Source organism: Rhamphochromis longiceps, linkage group LG16 (genome assembly GCF_057381845.1).
Source record: "Rhamphochromis longiceps isolate RC_006_pf linkage group LG16, R_longiceps_female_GT1.1, whole genome shotgun sequence".
Classification (NCBI taxonomy): domain Eukaryota; kingdom Metazoa; phylum Chordata; class Actinopteri; order Cichliformes; family Cichlidae; genus Rhamphochromis; species Rhamphochromis longiceps.
Window position 1 is genome coordinate 34,492,284 of NC_140572.1, and position 18,077 is coordinate 34,510,360.

General features: G+C 37.7%; 1 protein-coding gene across 1 annotated transcript in view; it reads right to left on the reverse strand.

Annotated features, from left to right (window-relative positions):
- slc4a3 (solute carrier family 4 member 3) overlaps positions 1–878 on the reverse strand; it is a 51,553-nt gene extending 50,675 nt beyond the window's left edge. Inside the window, exon 1 of the mRNA XM_085383591.1 lies at positions 479–878. Coding sequence (XP_085239717.1) covers positions 479–532 — 54 coding nt within the window. The 5' untranslated portion in view covers positions 533–878. The remainder of the gene's footprint in view (positions 1–478) is intronic.
- Between the last annotated feature and the right edge of the window lie 17,199 nt (positions 879–18,077).

Sequence of the window (18,077 nt, forward strand, 5' to 3'; positions counted from 1 at the left end):
TGAATGTTAGATAGAAAGCACTAAAGCGTATGAATGGGTTAATGCGGTTGTATAAAGTGCTTCGGAGCTCCAGGACAATAGAAAAGTGCTATATAGAAATCAGTCCATTTAATAGACACGTTGATACGTAGAACGTATGTATTGAAGTTAACACCAAAACTCAAGCACTTCTGATTTAAGGCTTTATTTTTCAGAGCCAAAGTATCCAAGGTCATACGCAGTGAGGATGTAAGACTGTTAACAAGATAACCGACCTCTGTGGGAGTAGAGTTCAGGTAGCTGCTCTGCACTGTGTTGGCACATGGCATTGAAAAAGATGAAAGAAAATTAACTGCATCCTTGAAGTTTCAAATAGACATCTACTGTAATGACATTCATTAACCCCTCCTGTGCAATCCATTATTATATTATTATGCTAACTATCGTTATTCTTATTTTTATAATAACAGGTTTAGTTTAAGAAAACAATACTTCTTACCTGCTGTAGGTTTATTAACACATCTATGTCAGGGGCATGACCTCCTGTAGCCATGGGGCCCGGCAAGCAGCCAGAGGGTAGAGCAGACCTCTAAAACGTGCAGGGTCCCGCAGGGAAGTGGACTAGTGTGGCTGGAATGAGGGGAGACTGGCTATGGAATTGCTGTGAGGAAGATGATGCGGTGGACGTGACTGGACCAACAAGAGTGGTCCAAGAAGTGGGTGACAAAGGTCAAAGTGTTTAGGTGTTGGGGTCAGGTAGGGTTTGTATCTTTGGGAGAGGGGAATAAGCAGGAGAGAGAAAGAGGGAAAGAAGGGCTGCACGGCAGGAACCTGGAGGAGGACGGGATCAGCCCTTCTCTTTCACTGCTGGGGATCCAGGAAGCCTTTGGGGTGGCATAACCTGCTGGAGAATGAACAGGGTAGGAGGTTAGCAGTCAGATATGATGGATAGTTTGTAACCAAGTGACCAAGTGACCAACCTTACATGTGACCAAGCACATGTAAGGTTATATAGTACATAATCACCATATGCTGATGGATACACATCCAAAGAAACACAGTCATATATAACCACAAATTACACACAGTAAACTAAAAGTCCACAGACAAATCTGAAAACAAAATGTGAATCAGAGAATCTAATTTTAATTTTTTCCTTTTTAAAAAATGTTGAGGTTTTTTTTAAGCTAGGTAGCTTAGCATAATTACAGGAAGTGGTCCAAATTAAACAATGTTCTGTAAAATCATAACAAAATCCACCTATGAGCAAGTCTAAAGTTTGCTATTACTGATTATAAAGTGTTTTGAGTGCTCAGAGTAGAAAAGCTTTATATAACAATGAGTACCACAAAAAGATGTTGGAGGTGTTTGCTTACAGATTGTACTGCCTTGTACAAAGGCAGGGTAGCTGCTTTGACCGTTTGCAGCTATGAGCTGGTTGGCTTGTAAATTATTATTTATGCAAAAGTATATTCAGGTGGTAGTAATGTAATTGACATTATAAAACATGCACGTAGCTTTTGCTGTGGAAAAATGGAGCTACATGAATTTTACTTGAATGTCACTAGATGTCGATAGCTGTGGTTAGAAAAAAATACTTAAGCCTATGCTGTTCTGGTGAGTTTATGAGCTCACTAAATTATTTTGGATCGTATTGAATAACAAAAACTCTTTTTTTTGTAAATCATGATCACTAGACAATGAGCATGCTGCCTATGAGACAAAAAATTGTTAAACTGAAAAAAAGTCTGAAGGTTTGGTCACTGACTGCTTGGCTTTTTATGTCATAATTAAAAATGTGTCCAATAAAAGTATATATCTGAGTGACGGTAATAACATTTAATACGTAAAATGGTATTACGGTAGAATTATTTGTCTTTGGTGTAGTGTGACCTAGATAAGTTAGTTAAGCTATTTATTACAGTAAGTCAGGTAAAGTAATTATATATTTGAAACAGCTATTTCCCCACTTCTCACCTAGCTGACGTTGGCAGGGAAACAGGGAAATCTAGAGCTCTGTACCAGAAAATACCAGACTGATGCAAAAACCAGCTCACTGTGAGTCTCAGTGGGACTGTTACCATTATGTTAAAATTAAATTTCCAGATAGAAATTAGCATCTTACCAGCTAAGTGACTGTTAAGATATCTTCACAGGTCATTACTGCTGGTGCTCCATGAATTAAATGATTTCAAGTCTTTAGATCAGTTTCATAATTTGAAAACCCCAGTAGCACACATCCACAAAGAGCAGACAGCTGAATCATCCTGAAAATGTCAAAAATAAATGCTAGTGATTGGACTGGTCTCAACATGATGGAAAACAGGTGCTTCTCTTCCATGTAAACATGCCGGTTGTTGGTCTGTAATTATATTATTCTGGGCAGTGCAGGAGGGGACGGGGCAGGGGAAGAGCTGCCATTTAAAATCCACTAACTCCTCCAAAGACTGAGTCTGTGCTGTCTATAATTTTGGTGTGCCTACATTGCTTTGCCAGACCAGACAGAGAAGGAAATACCAGAATACGCTAATCCGAAAATCCTTTTGTCATGCGCAGGCTTTGCTTTGATTAACTCATATTTTTGATTTATTGAGCTAATAATACCCCTTGGTTTTTATAAGGCTTCGCTGCAGTATAAACAAGAAGGACGCAAAACAGAAAACATTAGGCTAAATTAAGCAAATAATAAGTAAGAATGTACTGCCAACATAAAATAGTCATGGGAATTAATGAAACCCAGTTAAATCAACCCCGAGTGACCAGTTGTGTTTGGTGTTGCCGTTTTCCCACAGTCACAATATGAGGCTTCACATCTGTCTCAGTTTTATTCAGCTGACTCACTTGCTCCCTTTGAGACATTTACATTTGGCTCACAGCTCACATTATACACAAGGCACTGCACAAATAGAAGTACTGTAGGCTGCTGAGATCTAGAGCAGTTTGAGGTTATGTCTTTAACAGTGAGGTACTATGCACATGCACTCCATAGTACTGCATTAACAGTTCAGTACACAGCAGATGCATACACCTCCCCTGCATAACCACAGACTAATCCATTGTGAGTAACTCTCAGTGTTTTAAAGCACAGCTTTATGGATATGCAACGGAAATATACATTCAAGCAACGTGAATATGGAGTGGTAACGGGGTGAACATGGAGTAGGTAGTCACACCAAAGCTGACCCATATCTTGCCCTGCCTACCACCACCCAGACCAGTGCCCAGTGATATCAAATGTCTCACCCCCTTGACACAGCCATGTAATCAGAGAGCTCTGAATGGTTCTGCCTTTGAATGTGTGAAAGGATTGATATATTAGTGATTGTGTTACAGACACTGGTGGCGGAAGCAGCTGAGGAACGCCAACATTTAAAAAAAGGAAAACAAAAGGCCTGGTAAACATCCAGTCTGCAATACAAAGAATCAGGGTGACTGGTCAGGGTGTGATACCTACAGAGAAAAGTAAAGATGAGATGACGGTAAAATATTCCGCTGGATTTCTGTTAAACATCAGCAACTGAGCAAGAAAGAAAAAACATATTTATATGACGATGCAATGATTGCATAACGAATGTGAGAAAGAAATCCTTGTCATATCACAAGTACATGGCAGGTTGGCAGATATGCCAAAAAAATGTGTTTACAGACAGGCATTTCATTTGCTCAGATTACTATGTAAAGTGGATGCTTAACCGTGAAATTGACTTTATAAATACAGTCATTCTGGGCTCCCTCTGCTTGACAGCCACCTTGTTTAAACTGTTACCTGTTTCAAGAGATCAGCATAAAATATCAACTGCCAAAAGTAATTCGATCACAAGGTCTAGAAGTTAGAAACAAGCTGTAAAAAAGTACCACAAGAATTCTCTAGACTAGGAGGTTTAAGGACTAGTCACAGAGTTAATGGAATTGAATAACCATACCAATTCTGAATGTACACTAATACTGATGTCAATAGTTGGGCCTATTGGTGGTTAACCCTTTAAGACCTACCATAGAAACAAGTCCGCCAGAGTTATCTTTATATTTTTACATGCTGTAGTGCCATTTTTGGGAGCATTTCAAGTTGCTATACATCAATAAAACCGTTATAGCCCAAATTTTAATAATATGTATGCATTAAGTCTATAATAACTACATAAATTGCAAAAAAGTGCAATAACTACAAAAGATGTAAAATCATATTTGGGTTGGTTTTTTTTTTTTTTTACATATATTTCTAGTTAGAGAAATTTAAGAGGTTTGTCCCTCAAAACTATAAATACAAAAAAGTTGCACAAAGTAGTTTCTAACAACAGGAAATTAATTTTGAGTGTCTTCATAGTTTTATTTTTGAAATACACAAAATATTATATAGTGCTGGAAAAACAAAAATAAATATTATAATGCAAATTTGCAAAAAAACAGCAGGTGCATCAAAATAAACTATTTACAGCAGTGCAATTTGAGTTCTAAGCATCCCAGAAACTATTCAAAAAAGCATGAAGTCAGACATGACTTTTAAAATCACCAGTACAGGCTTATAAGGTCCCTAAGGTAAAAAACTACATTTTCCGCGAAAAAGACGTCACTTCCGGTTTCGGCCAGGTAATGGTGGACACGCGATAGTTCGCGCTGACGTCTATCCCAACAAAGGAAGTGTTATGAACAGTTGATCAGATCGGCAAAGCGTGTTTCTGGAATATTATATTTTTGTTGCTGCTGTTTGTATTTTTGTTGCTGCAAGTGCTTTTTATGCTGTTTTTGCAAAGCCATATGTGGAACAACAAGATGATGACATAAGATGTAAGTACAACTACTCCGGTTTCATGTGCAAAAAAATTATTGTGCTAGCTTGCATGGTTCTGGTTCTACAGGGATTTAAAAATAGTTACGCAAAACGGAGCGTGCCCTCTCCGACCAGTTTTAAAGGGTTAATACTATACATTGTAATACATATACTATTGTAGATTTACAAGACATCTGATGATGTTATGAAGTTCTGAGTAAACATGGTATTTACTAACATTTGATAGACCAATTAATACATGACTTATTAATAAAGAAATGTAATAACATATTAAATAATAAAGATAATAACTGCAACCCCACTTAATTTAAATTTGCCTATGTGTTTTTTTTATTACCTCTATATAGTAGAAAGTCAAGCCCAGGCCTACTCTCATATTTATAGTCCCTGCACCTGTGCAAGCTGCTTTGCAACCCAGCTCCATTATATCTCCTTCTTCCCATGTTTGTCTTTTTTAATTGATGCCTGCTCTGTACTGAATGTGGACTCTCACCACTTCTCTCCCCACCTTCAGATTTCCGTACATCCATCAAAGTGCTGGGATGACCCCAAAAACAACAAAATTAATGCTCTGATTTATTTCCTTTTAGGCTGTGATTTTGACATTAGTATTTCTTTAAGCAAAATAAATGAATTAAACTAAATAAGTAATAAATATGTAAAACTTTTTTTTTTATAAAGAGAAAGCTAAACAGTGTATGTTGACTCACTTCCTGGATTAAATTTTATGTTGTTGAATTTATGACTTTTAGTCATCGTTAAAAATAAAAGTTGTGAGTAGCCAAAATGAGTTTGGCTTTTTAAATGAGTTTAAAAGGCCAAACTCACTCATATTTCAGCCTTCGATATATGAGTGAGGAGCATGGACATCTGGAAGCATCTTGGTTTAGGACTGCTGCTCGACCATGTTGAAAGAAGCCAGCTGAGGTAGTTCTGGCATCTGGTCACGATACCTCCTAAGCACCTCCCTTTGGAGGGTTTCCCGGCACGCTCAACAGGAGGAGATCCCAGGGTATTCCCACAACCCACTAGAGAGAATGTTTATTTCTTCTGGCCTGAAAATGCCCCAGGATCCCCCAGGAGGAACTGGATGTATCGCCCTGCCCAGGACATCTAGGACACTTTACTTAGTCTGCTGCCACTGTGACCTAGCTTGTGATATAATGGTTGGATGTCAGAAACTTAAGTTCCCCCCCAGCTCTATGTACTTGTTGAACGTTATCTGATCATACTTGTTTTGGAAAAACTTTGTGTTCAAAAACTGGTTTCAATCATTTTTTTTTTTAGAATGTCCTTTTATTAGAACAAAGGGACATTTTAAAAAATCTTATGCCGACACAGAAATAGCACAAAAGTGAAGTTTGTAATTTAAAAGAAAACTCACAGGCTCCAGGAGTACTAGCCTATGTGCAAGAAGTGGCTGTTACGCAGCCATCTGTTCATAACCATTTCATAACCGTGGCTCGGGGGGTTGGGAAGCGTATCTGTAACCGGAAGGTCGCCGGTTCGATCCCTGGGCTCTCTGCCCTGGTCGTTGTGTCCTTGGGCAAGACCCTTTACCCTACCGCCTACTGGTGTTGGCCAGAGGGGCCGATGGCACGATATGGCAGCCTCGCTTCTGTCAGTCTGCCCCACGGAGGCTGTGGCTACAACTGTAGCTTGCCTCCACCGGTGTGAATGTGAGAGTGAATGAATAGTGGCATTGTAAAGTGCTTTGGGTGCCTTGAAAAGCGCTATATAAATCCAATCCATTATTATTATGAACACATTAGTTGTTGTATTAAACGGCAAATACAAGTATTTAATTTATTGACTACATTAATGTGATTAATAATTCTTGCCTTGTGAGCATCTGCAGTGCACTTTTGACCAAGGAGGGTTAGGGTCACTCTTTCTACCATGTTTGCTGGGTATAACCGCATTTTGAGAATTTAAAGTAATATACCACTAGTTCCAAACTTCGCAAAGAAAAACCACCATATATGTCTCAGTTAACCCAAGTGATAGAGTATTTTCAGGGGAATTCAGTTTGATTTATATAAGAAGAAGAAGCTAATTTGTTTTTGTGTCTGACTGCAAACTTTTTGTTTATCATGCATAAATTAGCAGAGTGTAATGTGCACAGAGGCAGAAAGCCACAGATGCTTGTAGAGTTACTGTTCAACAGCTTGGTGTTTGTGACACATCATTTAATCAAGGTAATCGCAGCAGATCAATACATCTAATGGAGCTATCTTTTGGTGCAGCCATTTGCAAATTAGATGTTGTAGCCCCCAGATGGCTGCAGGGACTCAACTAACAGCACTTTAAAAAGACTTTTAATCTAATGTGGCATAACAGCACCACATGGCACATATTCAAGTTAAATAACGTTGAACAAAAATAGAGGTATTTAGTATTTTAAAGACTCTTAAAACCGATACTGATATATCAGATTTAAAAAATCTGATATTCCAGTATATCGGACAATATTTTTTTTTGTTTCCGACACATATAGATTCAACAGATTTTCTTAATATTTTTTAAGCTATTTATTTACTCGTTTACACTTTGCCCGACTCATCTTGGATCAGCCTGTTGTTGTATTTCTGTGTTGCCAACAGAGAAGTTGAAAAATGCCCTCTGGTGGCCAAACTATGTAACACCAACACTCACAACATGGCCTTGGGTGTTTCTGCCGTGTCCTCTTTACTTTTCAAATGTTCATTTATCAAACATTATAAGTGCTGATATTTGTAGATCCGCAAATAGCTAATATAGGCTTTATTGTATTACTTGCTTTTGCCTTGTAGCCTTTTATGTAATATGGGATGTGAGACAGTATATTTTAGAGCCTTAACCACAGAGAAAAACACAACGATTTCAGAAGTATTAATTTAGTCAGTTAATTGTGGTGTGACATTGTTAAACTGGTAAGCATCGCCCACGTTAGTGTTCTGTACTGGCAGCTACTGCGGCTCTTTATAGGATGTCAAGAAACTGTCATTAAAAATTGAATTTTTCTATGTAAGAGACAAGATTCAAGACTTGTTAGAAGCTTGTATAACTAAATTGTAGATGAAGTCATTTTATGCTACTCAGAAAAGATGCTAATGACATAAGTAAAAAAGGGTGAAATAAATAAGAACCTGTGGCTGGGATGTGGCATCTTATTAACTTTAATTTTTGACTGATAAAAAAATGTTAATGCAAACTGCTTCCCCTCAGGTAACAGAAAAGTCCATTTCATTTCTAAATCAAGTATAGTAAGCATGAAGCCCATGACTGTATGCAGGACAGATTCACCCAAAAGGTGCCATGGGAAAATTTAAATTTAAGGTAAACCTCGAAATGTTTACCTGGTGTCCCTGAGATTTTGCTGCTTCATCATACTAAGCAATTGTAATGAAAACAAAGAAACCAAAGAAAGAGAGTGGTCGAGTTTGACAAAGAATTAGTCTTGGCATCAGTGTTGAGACATCTTGCAGACTTTCACAGTGCACACTGACAAACATGGACAGGACCTCACATACAGTGCAGACGGAGAGTGTAAGATCGTGACTTGCTGTTAACCACATTTAACCTGTTAAATCACATGTATCCGCCTGAATACTGCTAAAAGCTTCATGTAAATATAATCTGTGCAGACCACTGCTGCACACAAACTCATCTACTAGTCTCAAAGACTGCAGTAACAACCACTTCTCCAACTCCAGGCCAGATCGGGGCACTTCAGACACAGCAGTGAGCTATTTCTTCATATATACATCTAAATTTAGAGATAAGTGGGCAGCAAACTCAGAGACATGATGGCTCATAATTCTACAAAGCCTCAAACTTGAACACAATGATGCAACAGACTTCGAGTGCAATATTTTAAGCTTGACGACCAAAAAGTATAAAGCTCTTTTCATAACTATAGTCATCAGTTTTGTGCATTCATATTGTGAGACTGGAACGACAATGATAAATTATTTATTCAATCTGATTTAATTCAGACACTGAATTTATCATTAATCCATTTCTAATTTCTATCTCAGACGCCATAAACAATTTATATCACAAAATCAATGTTAATAAAACCAAACGGAGAAAAGACTAATGTGTTTATGTAAAGCTCTTTTTTGAATTCAAACTGAGAATAAATTACATTTCATTGATGCTGTTAACAGCAGTTATACATAACATTTTAAATAATTCAACAACAGAAACAAGATGACTGTGACTCTCTACAAAGTTTTTATTGCAACCATAAGTAGACAAAAATGAAAAGAGCTACTAGGTTATTCTGTCAACCTAAAACTAGGTTTGATAAATCATTTTCATTTTCATCAGAAGAAATGACCTGAAATCAATTTGTGTACTAAAATGACTGAATACTAGGGGTGGGGGAAAAAATCGATACTGTGTAGTATCGTGATATTTTGTTTGCTAATAATGTATCGATACAGGGACAGCAGAAATCGATATTTTGTTACAAAAAAAGTTTTTGTGGACTGGAACATGCTCTGACTTCAGAGCATGTTGATCCTTTTTCTGAGCAAGAATCCTGACATTCCTTCACTGTCCAAATGTGTTTAACTTGTTTTTTGGCAGCAATAAACACGACAGTTTACTTATTTTAATTTAAGACATGTTTTATTTTAATTAAGTTTAAAACTTTTTTTATTTAATGTAAAATTATATTTTGTTTTAATTTATTTTCAAATTCTTCAGTTGCTGAATGGGCTGCATAGTTTTCATAAATTGCATAGTTCAGAATAGCTATAATTGTACCAGATGGTTGCATTCAGTTAAGTTGGACTAGACTGTAATACAAACCGTTCAGTTTGTCAACAATAAAACTGACTGAAATGAGAGAAAGACTGAGTGCGAGGCTTTGATATTAGATAAAATGAATATTGATAAAGTTTACCTTTATGTACAGAATCTGAATATCGCAAAATATTTAAAAAAAATTGCAATTCTATCGTATCATGCGTTAAGTATTGTGATAATATCGTATCGTGGGATGTATGGTGATCCCCACCTCTACTGAATACACAGAGAAAGTGTATTTAGTTTTATTCTTTGTCAGTACAATTGGACAACACAAATCTATTGAGATGTCTAAATTACTCAGAATAAGGGGTATTAAAAATATTTTGTCTTTGTACTATAACAACGTTGTTGATTTTCCTAAAACTAGTCTCGGACAAACACCATCCATATTATAGTCATTTTAAAAAATAAAACTACCACTGACTTTTTTCAGGGGAAAAAACTAAAATAAAATAAAAAACTGAAGCAGATTTCTGTCCCGTCTTCACCCCCAACCAGTCACCAGATGGAAACCTGAGCCTGGTTTTCCTGGAGGTTTCTTCCTGTTGAAAGAGAGTTTTTCCTTCTCACTGTCGCCAAACCACTTGGTCATAGAGGGTCATATGTTGGGGTTTCCTCTGTTTTCCCTGTATTATTCTTTTGTATACAAATAAAGCACTGTGAGGCAACTGTTGTTGTGATTTTGTGATACATAAATAAAACTGAATTGAATTGAAAAAGATTTGGCACAGTAATGGTGATCTTCTTTTAAAGAAGATAGACACCTACTGTTCAACTTTTAGCAATAATATAAGTATGATGGGCGAGTCAACAATTTTCAACCAGAGTGAAGTGTCTCAACAAACTACTCAAAGAATTCTTACAGTAAAGACTTGTGATTGTCACTACTGTGAATCTAAATATCCACCTGTTGCTACCATCAGATCAAAATGACTTTGGTTTACTACCAAGCTAGTTGCCTATTTGATGATTGTTTCTACTTAGCTCTTGTTATAGTAACTTGTTTTGGCAGTGACACCTGGTAAGTTGTTCCAGTAATACACGTACTTTTCGCAGTAATATATTATGTAAGGTATTACAAGTCAGATTTTCAGTTTTTCCAATTAAGTCCATAATATTTTTGCATGTTTTTCACTTAATTTTACTGACATACCTGTTTTTCAATTACTAATCAAACTACACCAGCTTTAACCAAACCAAACAAAACCAACAAACTAGCTCATTAGTGCAAATAGTCTAATAAAATTACTTCCTCAACAAAACAGAGGAATAAACTTCTTGACCGGTCAGTTTCTGGACTGGTCAGTTTCAGTTTTCTCAAATATTTATTTTTCAATCCTTAACATTAGCATTTTGGCTGCTACAACGTTTGGCTTTTAGCCCCAAAAGTGACCATACTGGGAAGAGAGGATAAGGGTTAAGTTAACAGCTATGGCTAGAAGCTGAAAGCATCCACTGAATGAGTGCAAAACACAGATACATAAACCAGCTAATTAGTATAAAGTAACCGACTAATGAAATAGTCAGATGTGCTATACCACACAGCAGCCCATATTACATGTCCGATAATGTCATTAACTTCTCCAACAGCACAAACATAGTCAAGAGGTCCAATTCAGTGACTTGAATTAGTGATCATTTTTCAATTTTTTCAATATTCAATATTTGTTTCACAAATTCCTTTCCAAGATTTCAATAAAACTGAAAAATAACACCAAAGTAACTGCAGTTTTCCGCATCTTAAAATGTTTGGCAAACAGGAATAAAAACTTGCAAAGTGCCTGATGTGGTCCGCGAGCATATTAACAATACTAATACTATCAAAATCACTGCCTTGCACTTGGATGGAGGCAGGAATAAGAGCAAGATAACTTAAACACGGGGCAATTCTTCACTCTACTACAGGCAGAGAGGAAATGATTCTCACAGGGTAACCTGAGCCTCTACACATTATGGCAAATCGTTCATGCTTTATTATAAAATGTGAGTGTTTATGTAATGTAAACTGAATTATGCTGTCATAAAATGCAAACAGGGAGTGAGATGAAACCTCCGAAAGGCTCCTTGTTAATTTATGATAGCTGAGCAGCCCTTCTGGAGGACATATTGTCAGCTGAAATCCCACTCAGCTCCTTGTGGCTCAGACATAAGTGGCTCGATGATCAATACTCGCACTCAATTCTGAAATTCCTTATTTATAAAAACAGAGAAGCACAAAGGTGCCAGGTTACCTCCACTCCGCTGGTTTCCACGGGAACAAACAGGCAGCTTCTTTAAACCTTCAGTTCCTGGAAATCCTCCAAAAGCAGCCCGAGTTTACTCTCCTCAGCAGACGACGGTTGCTGAGTCATTACTATGTGACCTTACCGCCACCTCCAGCTACTGTTTGAACTTGAACGTCGGACTATTTCACACAATCCAGAGCCACCGATCTTCTGCGAGCGACAACTAGAGCTACTTTCTGCGATAAAACAACAATGTCGACTATCAGCGTACTACAATGAGCACAACGCCACCGCCTCCGACTCGGAGGAACGCTGCTCGACCTGCACAATGAGTAATGAAGACGTATCTGCCTCTCCAGCAGCCCCTGCACCCGCAGACAGCGCTGCACCTGCGAGGACTCACTCTGCAGCCTTCCTTTGCAAGCTGGCATGTCTCAGTTTGAGCGAAAGCATTAAATGCGCAGCATTAAGCAGCCATTTACTTTTGCCAAAGCACATGCATGTCTTTGCTGCACGGCAATTATCCACGCAGCATCACGCTGATGCCACGGTGCGTAGTTGCCCACTCAAAACTCAACGCTGTAACGCTTGCATGGATCATTTCGCGGACTTACCTGCGTTTTCACAGAGCAGTCTGCACAGAGGAGAAAGAGCTAGAAGCGGGAGATGAGGCGACTATAGGACGCAGCAGCGGGGCTGGTTCACTCTATAACCTTTACTGGAGACACGCGAGGCAGCCTGCTGGATCTGCCAAAGGATGCTCAGGCTGACCACGTGACTGGGGAGGACAACCAGCCTATCTCAAGTTACCGATGGACACAAAATTTAGAGCTTAATCTCAGAAGAGTCAGAGCAGCAGGCAAAAGCAACAAAAAACCTCTTCAGTAAACAATTCCTACGAGACAGATGACCAGCTGTTTAAATATATATATATATATAAGTGGAAGTATAACAATATGCCTCAACACATGTGGATTAATCATGCTGGCATAACTACATCAGGAATAGCATTATCAGAAAATCTGGAGGAGTAGTTCATAGTTTTACACTATGCCAAGTCACCCTCGAACCTTATGTGTGGCACCCGTGACCTGAACAGTTTGTGTTTTTCAGGTCTGTACTCATGAACTGCCGGTTTTGCATCATCATCATCATCATCATCATTATTGTTGTTGTTGTTGTTGTTGTTGTTGTTTCCAAAAATAAAAATAAAATCAATACAGAAAAGAAGGAAAAAGGGCAAAAGAATCATAACTTATGAAACTAAACCATATCAAGAAAAATAAGGGGGATTTCAGATAGACTGGACACTATATGTATATTTTTATATTATGTATAATTCAGTTTCTCTATGCATGTATAAACATAACACGTGTGTCATCCTTTTACGTTTATAAAACTAGAATTTTTTTTAAGTGATTTTACTAAGGTGTTTATAATTTCACGCACATCCATCATCATCCTCATTTTGTGCATCAGTTTTCTACAAATTGTACTTGTGGGTTTTTTCTAATTATTTTTCTAATGAAATCTTTTTTTTTCTTCTCCACACTTTTGTTATTTTTCATTATGGTGTTATTTTTAAAAAAAAAAAAATCCTGATCTTGACTCTACTCTGCAGGTCTTAACTATGGTCTTAAGAATTCCAAAAAGTTGATTCTATTCATCTGGACGTAGTGTTTTCAGTTCATCGTTTCGTCACTCATCCAAGTGATTTCTTCAGTCTCAGCTGACTGCAGGTTTCCCCAATCTTATAAACAGTACATTTGCACAATAACTGAAACCAGCCCACCAAATGAACAATGGGCTATGAGGTCAGTCCCTTGATCATTAATATACAAATTGTCAAGACCATTGATCAAAGGCCATGAGTACCATTCACAGAGAGTTGGGGAACGGTTGCAATCACAGCATTGTGAGATGTGGTCTTAAGAACTTCTAGTCTTGATTGTGGATGCTGGATCTACTAGCCCTAAACTAAAACCACCATTACTGCCTCTACAAGTATGACATGGCCTACTTAATGAACATAACCTTAAATTCTGTAGCTGCTTTTACATATAACCTTAGACATAAGAATAGCCACATACACAACTAACAGAAAAAGTCCCAGCCTTTTGATCTATGACAGATGATTTGTGTTAAATTATTAAGAATGACTAATGTAGAATATGAGATATTAATAGAACAAAATAGAAATAGTAGAATAAAAGACCACAGTCAGATTAAGTGTCAAAGAGCACATCACTTCATCATTAACAAGATTACAGCTTTGTCGCTAAGTATTGAATTGACTGAAGTCCACTTACTGTAATAAGTGTTAGGACCCCCATAGGCCCCAAGAGTCTGTGCTACTTCCAATAAGCAATATTGTTGCTGCATACTGCCCTCTGGCTTGCTTAGTGACCCAGGTTTTTAAAGTCTGGTGCTGAGACTCGGCATATTGGTATGGTATGAGCTCTTTCTAATCTGCAATGGCTGGTAATACCCCACATTTATGTGCACGCCACAGACATAAACAAAACAAAATCCTAATGCTTTCATACTAATGCTCAGTTTCTTCTAATTTTGGACAACTTGACAAAGAAGTAAATAATTAAAGGTTCTTTGGCTGCTTGGATTCCACCATTTAAGCCATTATCCAGGTAATTATTATAGCTCAGTATCTCTCTCTGTGCTGCTTGTTTTTCCAACGTGACCTCGTGTGGTTTGGCTGAGTTACATTTTGCTACCATTCAAGATAATGCTACTTTTTACAGCTTTATCAAGTCTGATTTAAGAACTGTTACTTGGTATGGTTTGGTGCATGACTTTATTGAATATTTCTCTTATTTTAAATCATACCAATATATTTTAACAGCTATTTCTAGGTTTAAAAACTCTGAATCTATAGCAGAATATGTTCATTCCAAATACCAAAACCTGTTCCTGAATCTGCCTCATATACACTTGTTCAAAAGTCAGATTTTCTGCAAGCTATGCACCAAATGGGTTCTGCCAGTTATGACAGTCCACACTGCCAATGCTCACAAGCTCTGAGCTCTGTCCAGTGTAGGATAAATCCAGTAATAAAAATATTTGCTATAGTGTGTGGTCTACATTAGAGTACTTTGAATTTTCTTCTTCACTGTGTTTCTAGTTTTATTTATTTTTTTCAATCCTTTCAGAGAAACACACATACATGCTAATTTATTAGAACCTTTATCTTCTTTCATATTTTCTTTCATCAAATATATTAACTGTCACAGTAATGGATGCTCATAACAACACAATTTCAAATAATGAGTGTATGCACAAGTAACCCCTGTGAACCAAAAGCTCAGGCTTCAGTGCTTGTAAAAAGAGAGCAGCTAAAAATATTTATATTTTATTACAACAATGTTCAGTACAAGATTAAAAATAAAGATTATTTTGAACTGTGAGTCCAACGACAAAAAATGGATCTGGAAATTAGCTTTAAAAGCCCCTTTAAAAATATTTGCCATAAATTGACTATGTGCACGAGACAATGCTAACTTCCTGGTTTGAGACCGGATGTGGGGTTGTGCATTTCCGGTAGCTTTACTTTGCGGTCAGTCGCTACTGCCAAGATATACTCCAAAATCATGTCCAAAACTCGAAAACGGAAAGATTGCGTTAAGTTACAAAGAGCAGAAGGTGGGAACACTCACCACTGTTGTGTCATAAAAAAATCTAATGATCAATTTTGACGTTTAAAGCATTTAGATCTATCAGTTGTTTACATCACTCAACACAAGCAGAACTGCATTACTGCATGCAGAAGACACATCGTCCACATTCAGAAGTATCTCTGTATAATGACTGGTCTTATGATTTAAGCAGGCAAATGTTCAGCATTCAAACTACAGGTGAAGAATAGTCAAACCAGATGTTTCCCCGTTATGTTGATATCAGCTAGTCAAGTACACACCTACACAGCATGTTAACAAACCGTGAAAAAAGCCACACAAAAAATGAATGGTAAGGGTTTCTATACATTAGTATTTACGAAGGGTATGTTGTGACTTATCTTCAAAATTACAGCGGTCCCTCGCTATAACGCGGTTCACCTTTCACCTCGCTGTTTTTTAGTGCAAGTTTGCATGCTTTTTTTTATGTCACATTGTGTCCTGCGTCCTGATCACTGCAGACGATGTCCTCCGTGACGTCTCTCCTGTACAGTACAGAATCGCTGCATCGATCGCTAGCAGTGTGACTCTGAAGTGCAGTACTGTATGTCCACGATACGTTTTGCACCGTCAAAAAATAAAATTGGCTACTTGATTTCACCGATCGCTGGTTATTTTTAGAACATAACACCCGCAATAAACGAGGGACAGCTGAGAAATATAACATTTGAATCCCTTTTCTCTTTTGCTCTGAGGCGCAGGGGAAAAATATCGACAAGTCGATGAACATCATTTACAGATATATTGGGTAAATGCCCAAGACATCTATAGAAATGTAAATCGCCGCTTGATTCATTCATTTGCTTAACTTGTTTTGGACCGTAAACCAGGCGCGAATAGGACACCGGAAACAAAGCTCCCCACAGGAGTTTCCGCACCGGAAGTAGCATATGCTAACGTGCACATAGTCAATTCTGTGTTAACAGCATATGTTTCCCTCTACTGGTCTACAGGGTGCATAGCACTTATGATGACCTGACCTAAAAAAATGCCCAACCACACATTCAAAAATATGAAATAAAGAAATAGATAAATCAAATTGTATCTATAAGGACTTATAAGGCAAAAAGATATATTTTACTCGAGTCTAAAAATGAATAGCAACAAAAACTGACACATAAACACAGCTAACATTACACCTGTAACATCACGTTTTAGAGTAATCAGTCTAAGATGGTATACTGTATATATTTTTGCATGCTTGTGTGATTTGTTAGATATGAAAAAATAGCAGCTGGCTAGAAAAGCTGCATATAGTCAGTTGTCCACATGTCGAAATGCATGGATCAGCAGCTGGTATAAACACAGATGCAGTCTGACTGAAGGAGAGAGGAAGCAGTGTTTATAGCACGGCCTCATCATCTCTAGATGGCATCCACTGCTTGTCAGTTGCAGTTATACAGTGAAACAATAAAACAGCTGGACACTTAAGTTCAACAGTACAGCTACATGGAAGCATTTATGTTTAATATGCAGCGGTGCAGTTCAGCATGAGGACACTGGAGTATCTCTAGTAGCAATCAAGATTTTCTCAGTTGCAGTAAAATAAAAGCTGAAGATGCCTTTTCAGCTTCTTGGGTGGAAGAGGAAAAGTAATGACACATTACAGTGACAACGAGTGTCATACAAAAATAATCACTACAGGTAAAATAAAAAATAAAAATAAAATGAACGAGTGAGCTTTGTGAGGCTGCTATATGGGATCAGTCCACTAGAGGGTAGCCTAACTTTAATTATACAAACAGTTGTGCTTGTGCATGATGCGCTTTAACCCCAATGCAGTTACTAAAAGCTGCTTAAAGCTTATGAGCAATAACAATAAAAATAAAGAAAGAAGGAAACAATTATTATTAACATGAATTTGTGGCAATTGGTTATCAAGGTACTGGTTACCCTGTCGAGATGGGAAGTTGGATTATATGAAAGGCTCTTTTATGAGTGGCAGGACACTCTGGTAATGTTTGAAGTTCAAAGATGTTTAAGTCTGTAAGACAGACGCTTCCTAGCTGCCGGCTCATCGAGTGGAACCGTTTCCACAGTTTGTTAAACGGAGAAGGAAAAAGAGGGAAAAAAGTGTCTTTTTCCATTGCAACATGGATGTGCCGGGCTTCCCGCTGTGAGTTCATTTAGTTTGATGAGGAAAATGATTTTACACATTAAGAAAAGAGAACATCTAAGAATTGTTAGATGTTATACATTAAAGCAGAGTTAAAAGTTCAGTTCTGGATCGGTAGAAACAGATCCTTCACGCAACACATGTGGTGACCGTACAGGGGATGTAATCATTTTCCTAATGTTACCTCAAACTGACTTTCTCAGGCGCTCTTGAAGGATGTTTCATTGGCTCGTCACTACCCGAGGCTTGGATCTCTCGGCTGTTTGTCAAGTGATTACAAGACTTCCAAAGGGAAATGAGACTTTAAGGCCACCAGTCATTTATCTGACTCTGTTCAAACACCGTCCTTTTTTTGACGCACAGTAACAGCTCGTGCTGTACCCCACCACTGCAAACCAAAGCCTGCTCTGCCTTATCTGTTCCCCCTCTATTTATTTAAAGCTACCTTCATTTCATTTAATGTTAACTGAGCATCAAAT